The 18,998-nt window shown below is 38.8% G+C and overlaps 1 protein-coding gene across 1 annotated transcript in view; it reads left to right on the forward strand.

Annotated features, from left to right (window-relative positions):
- Nucleotides 1-18,998, forward strand: part of POLQ (DNA polymerase theta) — a 133,840-nt gene that overhangs the window by 58,561 nt on the left and 56,281 nt on the right. Inside the window, exons 16-19 of the mRNA XM_027585028.2 lie at nucleotides 1,517-4,626; nucleotides 7,941-8,084; nucleotides 9,303-9,499; nucleotides 17,643-17,883. Coding sequence (XP_027440829.2) covers nucleotides 1,517-4,626; nucleotides 7,941-8,084; nucleotides 9,303-9,499; nucleotides 17,643-17,883 — 3,692 coding nt within the window. The remainder of the gene's footprint in view (nucleotides 1-1,516; nucleotides 4,627-7,940; nucleotides 8,085-9,302; nucleotides 9,500-17,642; nucleotides 17,884-18,998) is intronic.

Here is an 18,998-nt window from a genome sequence, read left to right on the forward strand (position 1 = left end):
TCTTTTGTCCTTCTAAATATATAGGCCTTGAGATTTCTTTTTTATATCTTTAACATTTGATAGTTTTACTCGGCTAATTAGTTAGCTAATGATATGAGACAAATTACTTTAAGAACTTAGTGGCTTAGGGGTACCTGGCTGGTTCAGTTGGAAGAGCATGCTATTCTTGATCTCAGGGTCATGAGTTCAAGCCCCATGTTGGTTGTAGAGATTACTTAAAAAAATAAATAAACTTTAAAATATATTTTAAAGAAGTCAGTGGCTTAAAAGTAGCAGTAAATATATGTTAACTCAAAGTTTCTGTGAATCATGAACTTGGGAGCTCCTGTGCTAGTGGTCTGGTTTGAGGTTTTAGTAAAGCTGTTGGCTGGGACTGTAGTTATCTGAAGGATTGAGTTGGATCTGCTTTTAAGATGACTTGTACACATACTGGCAAGCTGGAGCTTGGTTCTCCATATGAGCTTCTTCATAGAGCTGCTTGTTGTCCTTAAATGCCATGATGGTTAGCTTCCCCTAGAGTAAGTAATCCAAGAGAGAAAATGGAAGCTGTAGTGTCTAGCCTAGGTTTTAGTTGTTTTGGGTGACAGGCTAATTTGGTCCCTATTACGCCATCCTTGTTGGAAACAGAAATCTCTTAGCCATTATTTCTTTAATAATTTTTATGTCTCATCCTGTTTTTTTTTTTTTTTTTTTTTGGCCTTTGTGATACTTCAGTTGTGTATATGTTTGGCCTTCTAGGGTGTAGAATCTATTATTTTACCCTGAAGAGCATCGATATTTTATCAGTCAGCTTGGCTGAACTCAAACTCTAAACTTTGTCTTCCTGTAGTGGACAGTAACTCAAATCTCTGTTCAGTTGTTTAGACTTTTAACTGGCTGCTTGGAGTCTGCCCACACTTGCATAGATTAGAGGTCAGCCAGATATTTGGGCAGAATTTATATGAAGAATTTGGGGTTCTCCTTCTCTAGATCTCTCATTTCTGGACTTTCTCCAATTGTTTTATATCTCTTGCAGTCATTCTGAGCTCTTTTTCAAATTCTGCCTATCAATAAACTCCAGGTTTTTATCCAAGTTTTTAGTTAACCCCTTTCAGTTTCTCCTTTTGGTCACTCTCCAGTTCCTTCAATTATTTTGTCCAGAGTTCATATTACATAGGAGGATTTGTTTTTAATGAAAGTTTTATGACACTATTTTAAAAGGTTTCTGCTTCATGAATCTATCTTAGTGAGGCCTTCTAATTATGCTATTTAAAAATTACAGAACCACCCATCTCCTCCTGGTGCTTCATTTTTGACACAACTCTTATCAGTTGACGTAGAATGCGTTTTAACATTTGTTTGTTTTCTGATTTCCCCAACTAGAATGTAAGCTCTAGGACCAGCAGGTTTATTTCCCTCTTGTTCAGTGCTATTTCTTCAGTTCCTAGAACAGATCAGATTAATGCTTAGTAAATATTTCTGTAGGCATGAATGAATCAATGCATTTATTTATTTCTTTTCCTGCATCCTTACATAGTGCCCGAAAGGCAGTGGATGAGGAAGAGGAAGCAGTTGAAGAACGTCGGAATACGCGAACTATTTGGGTGACTGGCAGAAAAGGTTTAACTGAAAGGGAAGCAGCAGCCCTTATTGTGGAAGAAGCCAGAATGATTCTGCAGCAGGACTTAGTCGAAATGGGAGTACAATGGAATCCATATTCCCTTTTAAATTCTAATACACACTCATTGACCAGCAGTGAGTCAGAAGTAAAGGAACAGAAATTTATACCCCAAACTAAAAGACCTTGTAAAAGATTAACATCAAAGCAAAAAAGTAACTCGATGTTTAGGGATTCTTCTGCTAAGCATTCACCAAATACTGTGCAAGATTTAGAGAAAAGTGGAGAGCGTACAAATTCCTTTTATGATAAGTTAGAGAATGGGAATCAAGAACGCCAGGCACATTCCATTTCCAGAGCAAGAAAACAGGCTTCTTTGAATATAAGTAAAGAAAAGCTAAGAACCTCTCTGAATAAGGGAAGAACACACACTGAGAAAGTTGTTCAGACTCTCTTATTTGAGAAAACAAAAAAAGAAGCTCTGAGTTTCAGTTCAGAAAAGATGAGTACTGCCTCTGGATCTTGGAAACATAGTAAACGTGTAAAACAATCTAGACACAGTAGCCCTGTGAAAGACACTGGGATGTATAGAACTGATTTACAGGAACAAACTATATCTAATCCTGTTTATTGTGGAGACTCATTTACCTTAGATGAGAAGAATGTGGAATTTAGAAGTCCAGAGCCTTTTGCTAAAAATGTATCTTTCTGTGCTGAGGGAAAATATAGCAAAGCATCATTCTCATCACAAAGAGAACAAAGTTCACAGAACAAAACAAAAACTAATGATATTTTTGTGGAACATTTTATCACACGATCCCAGAGTAAAAAAGTGACTTGTCAACCTACTAGTATGGTTAGTGAAAATGGAAGAGGATTCGCTGTTGTTGATTCAGAAAAAATAAACACAGTCCTGATGGTACAAAATGATTCAAAAAACCAGAATGTTTATGTAAAACACAACACCCACTCAATTAACCAGTGCCCAGAAAAACAGTCTGATAAACAGACAAACACTTATACCAAACAGAAAAAAAGAGTAGAGAGACAAATGCCCTGTGAGACAGGCAGTAGTTATATGAATAGAGACTCAAATGTTATTATCAAGTGTGGAAGTATGAAGTTTAATGGTGAGGAAAATAAATCAAATAATTTTCAGGTATCAGGAGATAATATAAGTAGTGCTGAGATACTCAGAATACATCTCCCAACTGGAGAATCAGGAGGCCAGCAGGAGAATTTTCTAAATACCTCTAGAATACAAGAAAAAACAGAAGCTTATGCAGCAAACAAAACTAAGAATAATTGTGTTTCTGACTTAGGTTTAGTTCCTTGTGAATTTGAAGATAGTTTCTACCTGGATACTCAGTCAGAGGAAATAATACAACAGATGGCAACTGAAAATGCCAAACAAGGAGCAAAGGATGCCAATCTGGCAACAGGGACGAGGCAGAAGAGCTTAGACAACCAGAGTTCGGTATGCTCTTTTCAGAATGAGATTCATATTACTTTTCCTGGTGAACAACATTCTCCAGGAGTGACAAATATAGATCATTTGGAACTTAAGACTGTAGATACTATTAAACAAGGCACTGATTCACATGAGGTTGGTATCCTGACTCCAGAAAGCTCAATTTTTCATTCCCCAATACTCTTGAGGGAAAATGGCCCTTGTTTTAAAAGGAATGAACTTTCTGTCACTGACTCTCAATTAAACAGTTTTCTTCAAGGTTATCAAACACAAGAAGATATGAAGCCAGTTATACCTCTGGTTCCTCAAAAGAGAACTACCACTGGTATAGAAGCAGAATGTCTGCCAGTTCCTGAAACAAGTTTGAATTTGAGTGATAGTTTACTATTTGACAGTTTCAGTGAAGAGTACCTAGTAAAAGAACAACCACCTGATATACAAGCGAAAGAACCCCTCTCTTCTGCACTAACATCAAACCATTTCAGTCATTCTGTGTTTCTGCAACCAGAGGGCCCAATTAGAAAATCAAATACAAATGAGAATCAAGATAATCAGCAACAGTTCTCTTGTTTCAGTGATGAGTCTATTATATTTTCAGAAATGGATTCTGCTCAGATGGTTGAAGCTTTGGACAATGTAGAAATATGTCCTGTCCAAGAGAAACAGAATACTGCAGTATCTCTTAGAGAATTAGAACTAAGTCATCCAGTGACTGTAGGTAATGATTATCCACAAAGAGAAGTAATTGGAGGAGATAAAGATGAAAGGTCTCAAAAACCCAAATTAACTGAGACAGGGGAAAATAATTCATTGATATGGCCAGGGGCATCATTTGACTTAAGTCCAGGACTGCAGAGAATTTTAGACAAAGTGTCCAGTCCTCTAGAAAATGAAAAGCAAAAATTAACCACTACAAACTTGTCTAGTTTGAAAGGAAAAAATACAGAGGTAAATGACAAACAAAAAGTGATTTCAAATGTGGAGCCAAATCAAGTTCAGGGAATCTCATTTTCCCCTAGTATTGAAGTAGAAAGCAAGATTGGGGCACTGGAGCCCAATGCCCTTCATGCTGAAACCTCATCCCACTTGCCTTGTAAAGAGAACTGTATAGTTGATGATAATGGACTCATTCCTCCTACACCTATTCCAGCATCTGCTGCTAAGCTGATATTTCCAAGTATTCGTGGAACATCTTCTGTAAAACTTCAGAAAACACATAGTGTTTTACAGCTTGGTGAAAGTTACTCATTTGGCTCATCTTCAAATATTAAAAAACAAGATTTAAGTTCAGAGAGTAGAAATGGTTTAAAAGAGGACAGTCCTATTAGAGACACAAGTTTTTCACTGCAGTTATCACAGGATGGATCGCAGTTAACTCCAGCCTCGTTCAGCCCAGGAAGTTTGGCCATAATTGATGTAGCAAGTGACCAAACTCTCTTTCGGACATTCATTAAGGAGTGGCAGTGCAAAAAGCGATTTTCCATCTCACTGGCTTGTGAAAAGATCAGTAATTTGACATCCTCTAAAAGTGCTGCTATTGGTGGTAGGTTTAAGCAAGGTAAGAATTTTTTTTAATTTTTCATATTCTCATGTTTATATGTAAAATAGTGGGTTGGGATGGGCCTGAGCCATTTCAGACTTGGATATTAAATGTAATAACTTTATTCAGAGTTTGAAGTTTCTTCTATGTGGGTTTACCTGTAGAATAGCCTATTATTGAGAGCAACTAGATTAATAATAGTTGCCATCTGGTATAAGGGATGGGTGACTCCAGGACGTGGGTGTGAGAGCCAAGCCCTGAGAAAAAAGCTCAAGCTGGGCTACTGAACTGATGCAGACCACCAAGGCACTACTCATTCACCTGGCTCTGATCCACTGTTGTAGCTGTGGTCTAATCAGGCCTGTGCCTCTTTCTTCATAAGCCACAGATCCCACCTAAACAGCCTTTCTAGAGTAGATCCCCGCACTAGGTGGTCCAAAGAGAGTTCCAGACCAGTTCTTTTCTCTCAGGACAAGGACATAGCAGCCAAGCTTATTGCTGCTGCAGCCACCACAGTTGTGGCTGGCTCAGGGGGCCAACACCGGAACAGTGTTTGGCATCTTGACCATTGGGTGTATCAGGAATCCATCTCTCAAACAACAGCTCTTTCTTGAGTTGCTATTCTGGACTTTGCCCTGTGTCAGTCCATGGAGCTCTTCTGTTTGTTGCCTTCCTAATCCTTTTCATTTTATGAGGCTTCACAGAGGTCACCTATCTGTTGCTGCTTCTTCAACTCCAGGCCATATCTGGTGCTAGAATATGCTAAGATTTACCATTAAACATGATGTTTCTCTTTAAGAAAGTCATATATATATATATATATATATATATATATATATATATACACGTGTGTGTGTGTATGACATATATATGATTACATATATTAATATTAGAATATGAGTTTGTAAAAACTAAAATATATATTTTGAACAAGGATTGCCTTTTTTGGTATCTTAATGATATAGCATCATGGTTTTTATTAATCATCAGTGCTCATGAATTATTTTCTATTAAATTGTAATATCCTTATTCACTTATATAATCACAAAAGTACATAGAAAAATGACTGTATTTTAAACAATGTACATTAACTACATTTTTCAGTACTTATCTCAAGTTGTACCTCCAACTGATGTCCATGAATCTTGTGCCAAAATGTTGACCCCAAAGCCTCATAGAGTCCTTCCATGTTTTAAGAGACTTAAACCTTTCATTAAATAATGCCACACGTGTATATTCCTGTCTTACTTCATGACAATAAGGATTTTGTATCATGGGGAATAGCTGTAGTCAGCTTGACAACCTGCTGTGGAAAGCAAAGATTTGATCAGATTTCTTAAATCTCTGTGTTTATTAATGGATTTGTTCATAAAAGTTTGAGTACTTGATCTTCAATTCATGGAACATGTGTTTGGTTTTTAATTTTTTTTGAGTATAGTTGACACAATGATATATTAATTTCAGGTGTACAACATAGTGATTCGACAAGTTTATACATTACACTATGTTCACCAGGAGTATAGCTACCATCTGTCCCCATACATTGTTATTACAGTATCATTGACCATATTCTTTATGCTGTGCCTTTTATTCCCATGACTTACTCATTCCATAACTGGAAGCCCCTCTCTCCCACTCCCTTTCACCCATTTTACCCAAACCCCCACCCTTCCCTTCCCTCTGGCAACCATCAGGTTTTTTTTTTCCTTTAAATTTTTTATTGTTGTTAATCACCATACATTACATCATTAGTTTTTGATGTAGTGTTCCATGATTCATTGTTTGTGCATAACACCCAGTGCTCCACGCAGAACGTGCCCTCTTTAATACCCATCACCAGGCTAACCCATCCCCCACCCCTCTCCCCTCTAGAACCCTCAGTTTGTTTTTCAGAGTCCATCGTCTCTCATGTTTCGTCTCCCCCTCCGATTTACTCCCCTTTATTCTTCCCCTCCTGTTATCTTCTTTTTTTTTTTCTTAACATATATTGCATTATTTGTTTCAGAGGTACAAATCTGTGATTCAACAGTCTTGCACAATTCACAGCGCTCACCATAGCACATACCCTCCCCACTGTCTATCACCCAGCCACCCCATCCCTCCCACCCCCCCACTCCAGCAACCCTCATTTTGTTTCCTGAGATTAAGAATTCCTCATATCAGTGAGGTCATATGATACATGTCTTTCTCTGATAGACTTATTTCACTCAGCATAACACCCTCCAGTTCCATCCATGTCCTTGCAAATGGCAAGATCTCATTCCTTTGGATGGCTGCATAATATTCCATTGTGTATATATACCACATCTTTATCCATTCATCTGTCAATGGACATCTTGGCTCTTTCCACAGTTTGGCTATTGTGGACATTGGCAACCATCAGTTTATTCTCTGTATTTATAGGTCTGATTCTGCTTTTTGTGTTTGTTTATTCATTTCTGTGTTTTTGTTTTAGATTTTACATAAGAAGTGAAATCATATGGTATTTGTTTTTCTCAGTCTGATTTATTTCACTTAGCATAACACCCTCTAGGTCCATGTTGTCTCACATGGCAAGTTCTCATCCTTTTTATAGCCGTGTAACATTTAATTGTATATGTGTACCACATCTTCCTTATTCATCTGTCTATCAGTGGACACTTAGGTCATAGAGCACATGTGTTTATGACAAGTTTTATGTACTTTTTGTGTTGACTAGTACTTTCCATTTTTCATTCAACATACATAAAACTGGGAACATTCTCTGTGCTAGGGATTAGAGGGATAAAATTCTTCACTTAAATTTAACAAATATGTGCCATTTACTTTCAAGATATTGGGGATCTAATTGCAAATAAGATAGACTGATTTTTGACCTGTATCTGTAAAGTTGGAGATGCCTTATTTTAGAACAAATGTGGACTCTAGATACAAAAATCATACCTGATTCTTTACCAAGAAGTAAGATGCTTGATTTTCTGGAATGTCTTAGTGTTAAGAATTGCTGAAGCCATTACAAAATTTTTGTTGCGTGCAAGTGGTCTTTATTTCTGTTTGAGTTATAGCAATTCAAAATGCAGCTTTAAAAAATTTAGTTAACAAGCATTTTAGTCATTATTATGGATCTATTTTAAGAGATATTTGGTAAATTTTTCATAGTGACAGTTATTTTAATAGATGGGAAGCCTAGAAAGATCTTACATATACTTAAAAATGACCATCCAAATAATGCATATTTTAGGGATCTGGAAATTTTGCCAAATAGTTTTTGTATTATTATCATTGTTTTTTTAGCGTTCAGTTTAATGGCTTTATTTTGAGATTTTTAACTATTTCACTTTTGATTTACTTAGTTAGCTCACCTCAGAAAACCACTATTAGAGATGATGGTGTTCCTGTTAAAGGTTGTGATGACATCCTGGTGGTTGGTCTGGCAGTATGCTGGGGTGGAAGAGATGCCTATTATTTTTCATTACAGAAGGAACAAAAGCATCCTGGTAAGTAATCACTATTTGACTTAATCACCATTTAATTTTAATATAATCTCTATTAGGATAGTGACCTGTTTGTTGAGAATAATTTCCTGATACTTAGAATTTATTTTTAGGCTTAAAAATTCTTCCTGGGAGGATAGTGGCTATTGTGTACATTAGTTCATATATTAACTAGAAAGAATGTCTTAAGCACCACCTTTACTCCCCTTTACTTATCACATGGCTACTGATACTGTCTTTTCTTCTTGAAGGCAGTGGACACTTAGGGACTTCCTGGCCACCTTGAAGGTTTGTTTTTGAAGATTGGATCATAGCAGTTTCTTTTCAGACTTTTTTCGTGTTATTGACTGGGTCTGGAACTTATTTAGAGACAGCAATGAGCTGAACATCTACAGTAGTTGAATCATACAGACTTTGTAGATTTGTATGGAATTGAGAGGATATGATTTGGAAATACCTTGTGATCTTATTACAGTTGTTACATTACCTAGCTGATAGATTGGTTTTAGACAGGACCAAAATTAATAAGTAAACATTTTAAAGAATGCCATATAATATCTCTTCCTGAGTAAGCATGAAATATTTTCAGTTGTTTCGAGGGAAAATGTGTTATGTTAAATAGATACTTGAACTTCTATTTTTTTAGATCTAACATTGTATGTTCATACTAAATTTTTTTAAAAAGTTCATTTAAAATTCATTTCAAAATACTTTTTATGTCTTTGGGGCACCTGGGTGACTCAGTCGTTAAGCGTCTGCCTTCGGCTTGGGTCATGATCTCAGGGTCCTGGGATCAAGCCCCGCATCGGGCTCCCTGCTCGGCGGGAAGCCTGCTTCTCCCTCTCCCACTCCCCCTGCTTGTGTTCCCTCTCTCACTATGTCTCTCTCTGTCAAATAAATAAATAAAATCGTTAAAAAAAATACTTTTTATGTCTTTAACTCCTTATTCTGAGAAATGTAAATTTATTTTTAGAAATCTTGTTATTTAAAAATTTCACCTAATTGAATAGAGCATTATTAATTACATAGCACAAGCCTTAATTCTTAGAATATGAAGCACTTCATCTATGTAGCCAACATGACCTGAATAAGGTTATGCTGAATTATTGGTTCCATGGAGCTAGACCCTTGGGCTTTTCAGTCTTTTCATTAAAGATTGCTGTTTCAAATGAATGCATGTAATTTTTGCCTTAAGACTCTTTGTTTGTTTGTTTTCTAAAGAAATTAGTTCCAGTTTGGTCCCACCTTCTCTGGATCCAAGCCTGACTGTGAAAGACAGAATGTGGTATCTTCTATCCTGCTTTCAAGAGGAATCTGATAAAGAACGTTCTATTATCATCTATGACTTCATCCAAAGCTATAAAATTCTTCTTCTGTCTTGTGGGATCTCCCTGGAACAAAGTTATGAAGACCCTAAGGTTTCATGTCTTACCTAATTTTTACCATACTTAAAACAATTTTTATTGTGTAGTGTTAATTCTTAAATGATTTGGTGTTTATTTAGCTCCAAGAACGAAGCCTAATTTTTTTAGAGTAGTCACTCCTTTATCTAGTAATCTCATTCACCCAGAACAGAATGTGATGCACCAAATACCTCTGTGTAGATAAAAACAGAGATTCCACAAATTTGAAGCACTAAAGTTCATATCTTTCTGCAGAGATTTAAAAATTTTTGATTTTGGTTATGTTTGAAGTTTTCTGTTTCTTAGTAAATTAGAAATGAAATGAGGACTGTCAGATTTAAATATATGATAGCAGGATGTTTCAAATATCCATGAAGATAGAGGCAGAAAATAGGAAAAATGTGTAAACCTTAGACAGCAAAAAGAATAGTAGTTAGGGCTATTTAGCATAGGACAGATTACCTTACTAGCCCCTGAGAACTTTGCTATTATAATAGCAAAGCATGATACACTTCTCATAATGATGATTCTGAGTTATTAAGGAAAGGGTAACTTATTGTAACATACACTTTACAGTATAATGCATTTTCATAAGACATTTATTTACAATATCATAGCTCTCAAAGGGGTATCATTTTTCCCCCTGTTGATACTGGATACATGAGGCATATGGAATATTAATTTTGAATTGATATATGATATTACTTGGTTGTTATTCGCAATGTAATCAATAATAGGATAAATTTTGGTTTCTTAGTTTCTTTAGCTTTTTTGGGGAAAGATTTTCAAAGGCAGTATCAGATAAACTGAACATACTGTCCTTTTCTGTAGTTCAAGCTAGGCTTGGTTTACATGTGATAAATTCCATGTAGTTTTTAAATTGGCCTTCCCTGGATATAAAAAGTTCTCACTTAATTTTGATGTTCCATACTAGTCAGTCTTCAAAAAAAAATGAAATCTTGCCATTGCAACAACGAGGATGAAACTAGAGGGTATAAATAAGTTATATATAAGTTAAATACAAATAAGTTAATGAGAGAAAGATAGTTATCATATGATCTCATTCACACGTGGAATATAAGAAACAAAACAGAGGATCATAGGGGAAGAGAGGGAAAAATAAAACAATACAAAATCAGAGAGGGAGATAAACCATAAGAGACTCTGAATCATAGGAAACAAACTGAGAGTTGCTGGGGTGGGGGCAATGGGGTAACTGGATGATGGACATTAAGGAGGGCATGTGATGTAATGAGTCCTGGGTATTATATAAAACTGTTGAATCACTGAACTCTACCTCTGAAACTAATAATACAGTATATGTTAATTAATTGAACTTAAATTTAAGAAAAAAATTCAAAAAAATTTTGATCTTCCAGAGTCCAAAATGAGAATATGGGTAATACAAGTTTCTCATTAAAAATCTGAGATGTACCATCTCAGATTTATTGTAGCGCTTTTTGCATAAACTACTTGAAATATTCCACAGTTGGTTTTGTCAATCATAACACTTTTGATGCAAGAAGATAAACTATTAATTTAAAAAATCTCGCTTTTATAAGAAACATTTGCCAACTTTTATATCAAATTACGTTATTCAGTATTCTCTAAAAGGTTTCTGATCGCCAATTTCTAATGTGGCGGGGGGGTCCCCACACCTCCAACAATTCTCTGGGTACCAGCTGATTATCCTACAATTCAAGTCAGTTCTGACACTGCCTACCCAGGTTGTTAGGCTTCTGACCCACTAGCTATAAATCAAAGGTTCCCACCACCCCCTCCTTGGGTTCAGTTAACTTGCTGGAGGGGCTCACAGAACTCATGAAACCAGTTTATTCCTTAGATTCTGGGTTTTTTGTTTTTTTTTTAACAAAAGATATTAAAGGATATGAATCAACAGCCAGATGAAGAGATATATAGGGCGAGGTATGTAGGAAGGGGCGTGGAGCTTCTATACCCTCTCCAAACACACCACTTTCCCTGCATTTCCATGTGTTCACCAACCTGGAAGCTCTCCAAACCCTGTGTTTTGGGTTTTTATGGAACCTTCATACATAAGCATGACTGATTAAATCATTGGCCATTGGTGCAACCTCCAGCCCCTCCCCCATCCCAGGAGGGGTGGGACTGAAAGTTCCAATCCTCCAATCACAGGGTTGGTTCTTCTAGCAACCATCCCCCATCCTTAGGTGACCTAGGGACATTCCAAAAGCCACCTCATTAACATAACAAAAGACACCTTTTTGTCTCTCAGTTTAGCAAATTTCAAGGATTTTAGAAGTTCTGTGCTAGAAATGAGAACAAGGACCAAATACATATTTCTTGTTAGTCACAATATCATAGTCTACCCCTAGTCTTCAAACACGATTGTTATAACGTGATTATTATAGCAAAACAATAGTAAAAGTCAAAAGTAGTTGGCACATTACTGGGATCCCATTCATTTATTAACTATCCAGTCCATCATCATTATCATATGAAAATGTCTCCCAGGTTTGTAGGCTTCCATTTGATCTTACCAGGTTCCAAAAGCAAGAGGGATTGTCAGCAATATATGGCTTCACCCTTTCAGGCATCTGGCATAATTGAGTAAAGAGACAATATCATCTCTTGCTTAGAGCTTCTTTTGAGGTGTTAATATTGGATTTTCCTCATTACATAACCCATTCATTTATTTCTTTACCCATAGCTACTATTTTTCCTTCTATGCTTTTAACCTTTATGTTATAATTCCAAAGGGCCTGATGGGGCAGGATGTGCCTTCACACCTTCTGGCATGATTATTGTTTCTTGCTTAGGAATCGTCCATTTCCATCCCTTATACTTGTAGCCCTGGTCCTGTGACCCCTGCATCAGCTAGGAGGAAAAAAGTTGAGGTGATGTGGGGAAGAAAGTATACCATCTTTCCCATCCTTACTTCCCCAGATCCAAACAGAGAAGTATATCCAGTGGGGACACTCCTTTAGCCCCCCTCATGTTGATGTTGAGTGGGAGCATATACTTATGAAGACATATAAGCCAGCCTTGCTGCCTTTATCTATTTTTAGACAACCTATGTTTTAATTGCCCATTCCAGTTCTCTATCAAACTAGTACCGAGGCTATCTCTTTGCCCCTTGTAGAACATTATGGGCTATATAGTGTGTTCTTTGGTCTGAAGAAATGATGGTCAGCCATCCAAACTGGTGCAGTATCTTCTGTTCTGGTTCTTTTATAGCACTCAGAGCATTTGTATCTACAATCAGGTAAGCAAAGCACGGTCCAGAGTCAATGTCTGCTCCTATCTGGACCCATTTGTACCTCCCCACAGAGGTACAAGGCTACTAGCATTAGTCTCACCTGTCAGCTATATTCCTGGCCTTCCTACCGGGTAATCTGCCAAATAACCATCTGCAGTCTCTGACACTCTTGTAGACAGATACAGTTCATTTTAGCCTTCTGTGCCTCAGAGGGTATAAGAGGAATATGTCTAGATTCAGCCTGTCTCTGCATTACTACAGTGAACCATGTCCCCTCATTCATGGGCCCAGGCGACCATCTCAAAGGGGCATGCAGGGACATCTGCTTGATAATTCTAGTCGCCTTCCAAACCTAGAAGGGAGCTCTTGTGAAAGGCATTAATGTGTCCTACTTTAATGCACCCCTTCAAATGCAATTCAGCACACCAGGACGATCTGTTTCTATCTTCTTTGAATAGAATGACGACTTTCCAAAACAGGGTATTGTTCATTCACTTTGGAACTGCCATCCACAAACCTAGCAGCTTTTCGTCAGTCAGTTAAGAGCTGTTTATAGAGCACTGTCCAAGTAACAGTAGAATCCAGCAGCAGCTTCTCACACAATTCCAGAGTCAAGCCTAAGAGAAAAGAGGCTCCCTGCTCTTGAGCATCTCTTCTTTGCATTCCCCAGGCAGCATGATCCTGTATAACCTGTTTCCATTTTATTATGTAACTCTACTGGGCACTGCCAACTCCATTAGAGCATTTCTCAGATATCACCTGTGTTGGGTGGGTATTTCAGGTTTCAAGATCATGTTATATACTTTAGTCATAAGAATAACTTCAATTAATAATGTCAATAGCAAGGCCATAAATACCCTCAAATGGAAATTCTCTTGTTTAAAGTCCCAGTTGTCATTGTTGGGAGGTGCTCACAAGCTCTTGCCATTAGCTCCAGTCTCCACAAAGGGCTATTGCACAAAGAATTTGTTGCTACCAGCACTCGAGCTTCATTCCACATTGTGTGGGCTCAGGCAATCTTATTGGTTCGCACTGAGCATTTAACATTGCTTGAAGGGTGGGATTTATATGCCTTGTGTTTTACAATACTAATCATGGGATATGTTCCTCTGTTAGACATAATGTCCATTCCCAAAATGCCTTCAGGTAAAGACCCAACCACTTCATCTAAAGCCTGTTCAAACATCAATTCTCCTACAGACTTTTTCCTTTCATTCCATCAACTCTCACGTTTCTAACCATAACCTCCATTAGGACTTCATCAACATGTTTTAGTTTTACAAAACTAGGTAGGTAGAGGAAGTGTTCCCCAGCCAGACATAATACCTATTACCATAAAATATTCAGGTAAAGGAGGTCAAGATTTTATTTATTTGAGAGAGAGAGAGAACGCTTGCGCGCACGGGTGGGGGGGAGGGGCAGAGGGAGAGGGAGAAGCAGACTCCCTGCTGAGCAGGGAGCCAGGGCTCCATCCCAGGACCCCAGGATCATGACCTGAGCTGAAGGCAGATGCTTAACTGACTGAGCTATCCAGGCTCCCGAAGGAGACACAACTTCTTTACATAATACCTGCTTTAACATTCCAGTTTACATAATCCTATCAACCATTACATTTTTACAGTTCTCTTATTCTAATTGGAGCCGAAGTCAGGGCTTTACCAATGGGTTTTAGTACCACGGTTCCTAGATCTCTCTCTTCCAGGAGTCCAGGAAACTTCTCTTTTCCACCCCCTGACAGTTTTACCTACTCTTGTCTGAAAGGCTTTTTGGGTCCCCAGGGAGGAGTTGAGTGAAGGGACCCCAGGCCTTTTATCAAGTCTTTAACTTGATTAATCTGCCTAACCACTGATTGCTGGTCAGGTTTCTCATTGTAACTTACATCTTTGAGCTTTTTAAATTTCTCCATATTATGGTAAATAGAGCAGTCTTGTTTGGGGCCCTTTAATGGGGGTTGCTTTGACCCACCCAACCTTTGGTGATGCTTTACTAAAATATTTTTTTAATCCATCAACACCCATTTTATTCATCACATTTCTTACTAACCATCTAAAATTTTCCATCCTGCTGAGGTGAGTCCTGAGACTCTTCCTTTTCTGTTTCCTATTTCTCTTGTTCTTATTTCTCTTGAATATTTGCTTCATATTCACCATATTTCTTAACCTTTTAAAAATTTCCACTTTGTTGGGAAGTCTCTTGACCTCCCCCTGCCTCTTTCCATTCTCTTGTCGGTAAACCTAATGTTTTTATTACCATCTCTAAGACCTATGAGAGAAAGCTGAGAAGGCAAATTTGATGAGGCTTTCCAAACTGTCCCTCAGTTTGCAACAGTAGGGTTATATGGGGTACCTGTGTGAAGGGGGCCGCCTTAAATCACAGCATTTACTATGACCTGAGTAATAGTTAGATTTCAGCAGATAAATATCCCAGTTATCATAAAGCAGTCCCATATGGCTTGCATGTGAAGAATATCAGCTGCTTCATCTGGGGTGTTCCACTTGGCATTTATAAGAGAAGAGGGACAGTCCCCCTCTCAGGCTAAACAGTCTTTATAATGGCTTTTATCCAGTGCACCAGGCTAGCTGTTCCCATAGGAATAACCTCCCGTGTGTCTGGATCACATACACTCAATTTTGATTGTACCGTAGTGAGCTCTGGGTCCTACATCAACCCTCTGCTCTTCCATCCTGCAGCATCCCAAACCAAACACTCCTCCTAAATCACTCTCATAATCCATTTTAGTTATGGTTCCACAAGAAGCTGATGATACTGATCCACAAAATGAAACAACTCTGTCACACTATACCCCCTGGTTTTGATAGTTTCTAGGTATTGTGCTCCTACGCTGATTACCTTATCGGTGACCAGAGGTCTTAGGGGTGCTTTGTGTTGCCCCTGCACAGTTGACTTTGAGGCTAGTGGCTAAAGCTCAGACTGACTCAGATCTGAGTTTGGTTTACCATCAAAGCCAGACCCAACACTTTACTTTTATTTAGCTATCACAGATAACAGTAACCAAGAGATTGTATGTTTAGTGTGCTTACTGGTTTTTTTTTACTTATATATCCAATGAGCCAACTCCTCAGGAGTTAGGTCTGCCATTTCTAAATTCCATTAGTAACTTTTACCCTTAGTAACTGTAATGTAGCTACAGTCTCATACATGCGTCACTAGGTAGCCATCCAGGGATCAAAGGATCATCATCCCCCACCCTTTTATCCTTTCTCATTATAAGCTGTATGTTTCTGTGAGCCAGGCCCTTCTAGCAAGACCCACTTCTCTGACACCAAGTAAAATTGTTCTGAGACCAATTCTGATATGTTTGTAGGGTTTCTCCCATACCATCAAGCAGTGCTGGAAACACCAGATGGGTTTGCTACAATTCAACTCAATTCTGACACTACCTCTCAGTGCCACATTGCTGCCTGCTCTTATGAGGTCAGCTTCAAGCCCAAGTTAACACCTATACTTCTGACCAACTGAATATAGACTAGAGAGTCCAAGCACCTCCTTCCAAGGACATCTGGCAAGGATGTCTGATGCCTGTTCTAAGTCCAGGTTCTTACCTGTATTTCTGACCGACTGACTATAAATGAGAGGTTCCTGTGACCTCCTCCCCCTTCAGATTCAATCAGGTGGAGGGGAGCTTCCATGCTCAGTCTAGCCACACTACTCTTGCCGGCACCTCCATGTTCACCAATCTCGAAGCTCTCCAAGTCCTGTCATTTTGGATTTTTACAGAGCCTTCATTACATAGGCACAAACTGATTAAATCATTGGTCGTAGGTGATCAATTCAACCTCCAGGCACCTCCTAGCAGGTCAAGGAACGGGACTGAAAGTTCCAACCCTCCAATCACAGGGTTGGTTCCTCGGGCAGCCAACCCCCATCCTTAGGTAACCTAGAGGCATTCCCAAAGTCACCTCATTAACATAACAAAAGGTGACTTTATCTCTCAATTTAGGAAATTTTAAGCGTTTTAGAAGCTCTCTGCTAGAAATGGGGACAAAGACCAAATTTATATTTCTTATTACAATTCACAATCTCACACTCCTCTATCAAACTACATTCTTAACCTAAAGAAGAAGTAATTGAGTCATGTAATTGTCAGAATTATGAACAGGGCTTAGATTTCCTTATTCTAATTTAGTTTTGGTCTGCTAGATCACCTAGTGTTAGAAACTACAGGAGACAAACCATAAGAGACTCTTAATTATAGGAAATAAACTGGGGGTTGCTGGGGGTGGGGATGGGGTAACTGGGTGATGGACATTAAGGAGGGCATGTGATGTAATGAGCACTGGGTGTTATATAAGACTGATGAATCACAGACCTGTACACACAGAATGCAAACACACACACACACACACACACACACACGAAACTAGAGGTCTTCCAATCTGGCAGGGAAGCTAAAAATAGCAATCAAATGATTTGTTGGGTGGCCCTGTTGGCAGGCCCTTATCCCGAGGGGAAAGCCTGGAGGCTTTCTAAAACTTTGGGTATAAACTTTTAATGGTAAAACATTTATGTCTCACTTATTATGATGTCGAGAGAATTTTTAAAAACCTAAAACTTGTCTTTATTATAGTAGCTTCGCCCAAATCAGCCTCAGTGGAGAAGACTCCATCTACATTTTCAGAAATATGATTTTAATTATCTGAGAGGCACTTGGATTTCAAGGCTATTTCAGAACCAGATAAGCAGGAATGTTGTAGTAATGGAAAAGTTGTAACTTTTCCTTTTTTGAAAACTGCTCTCACTAGTACCAGAAATGAGTCCTGGTACAATTTACAGTTATCCTTCCCTTCTCCTCTCCTGGGAAGACCACTGAATTAGTATTAAGTAAAAAGGAGTGAGATTAGAAATGAGCATTTTTCCCTTTTAATTTAAGTGTGTACAAATGTCTTTGAACCCATTTAGGTGGCGTGCTGGTTACTAGATCCAGATTCTAAGGAGCCAACTCTTCACAGCATAGTTTCCAGTTTTCTTCCTCATGAGCTTCCCCTCCTGGAAGGGATAGAGACTGGACAAGGAATTCAGAGTCTGGGGCTGAATGTCAACACTGAGCATTCCGGGCGATACAGAGCATCTATAGAGTCGATTCTCACCTTCAATGCTATGAATCAACTCAGTTCTTTGTTGAAGAAGGAAAACCTTCAAGGTAAAAACAACCTTGCCGGCATTTTCATGCTGTTACAGACTGGTGACAGTTCTGTTTTTAAGCCACTTTTTATCACAGTTCTTTATCACTCTTTATCATACTTCTAACGCAAACTCTATTTTTGGATTATCTAGGACAGGGGTCAACAAACGTTCTGTAAAAGGCCAGACATTAAGTGTTTTTGACTTTGTGACCCTGGTGGTCTCAATCATATTCAACTTCGCCATCATAGCACAAGAGCAGCAATAGACAATATGAAAATGAGTGTTCCAATAAAACTTGATTTATAGAAACAGGCATCTGGCCCTGGTTTGGCTCTAGTTTGCAGACCTCAGACTCTAATGAAGAGAATTCGTGGCATTTTATCATTTATTGCTAATTTTATATTTGAACTTTATCCAGTGATTTTTATTCACACTTAAAACCTAATCTGTCGAGGAGGGGGGAAAAGATGGCAGAGGAGTAGGGGACCCTATTCCAACCGGTCCCCGGAATTGAGCTGGATATCTACCAGACCACTCTGAACACCCACAAAATCAGCCTGAGATGTAAGACGATAGAGCTGGAACCCTTCAAACAGAATATCGCAGGTGGTTGTTTTCGAGGTACAAAGCAGGGAGCCATGATTCCGTGGGCAGATATCGGAGGATAAATGGCAGGGGGAGGGATCCTGACCATGGGGATACTACACCACCAGTGAGCGATAGCCTCCCGCTGTGGGGATGGGGCACAGGCTCGCAGACCAGTAGCAGCGAGGAAAGGACTTTAGGGCAGTCCCCCAGACTGAAACCGGAGTGGTGGGGCTGTGCGTGCGAACTGGGGGCAGCTGGCAGTTTTAGAAGCACAAAGGGCAGAGACGTGCCCCCGTTCCCCAACCTGGAGGTGAGGACTGGGAGCCCTGCTGAGGGGCGCACAACCCAGGATGCTGCAGTTTATAGCAGCACAGACAGAAATGGAGATAGTGTGGCCAGAGAGCTCACTGAAGAACAGACTGTGATATCTCTGCTCTGAGGCAGAGGGTTGGAAACGGTTTCTTCTGCTCTGACTCTCAGAAGAGACATGGAAACCTGCCAGGGAAAGCCGCCAGAGAACAAAAGCCCTCAAAAACCAGTTTT

Source organism: Zalophus californianus, chromosome 1 (assembly GCF_009762305.2).
Source record: "Zalophus californianus isolate mZalCal1 chromosome 1, mZalCal1.pri.v2, whole genome shotgun sequence".
Lineage (NCBI taxonomy): Eukaryota > Metazoa > Chordata > Mammalia > Carnivora > Otariidae > Zalophus > Zalophus californianus.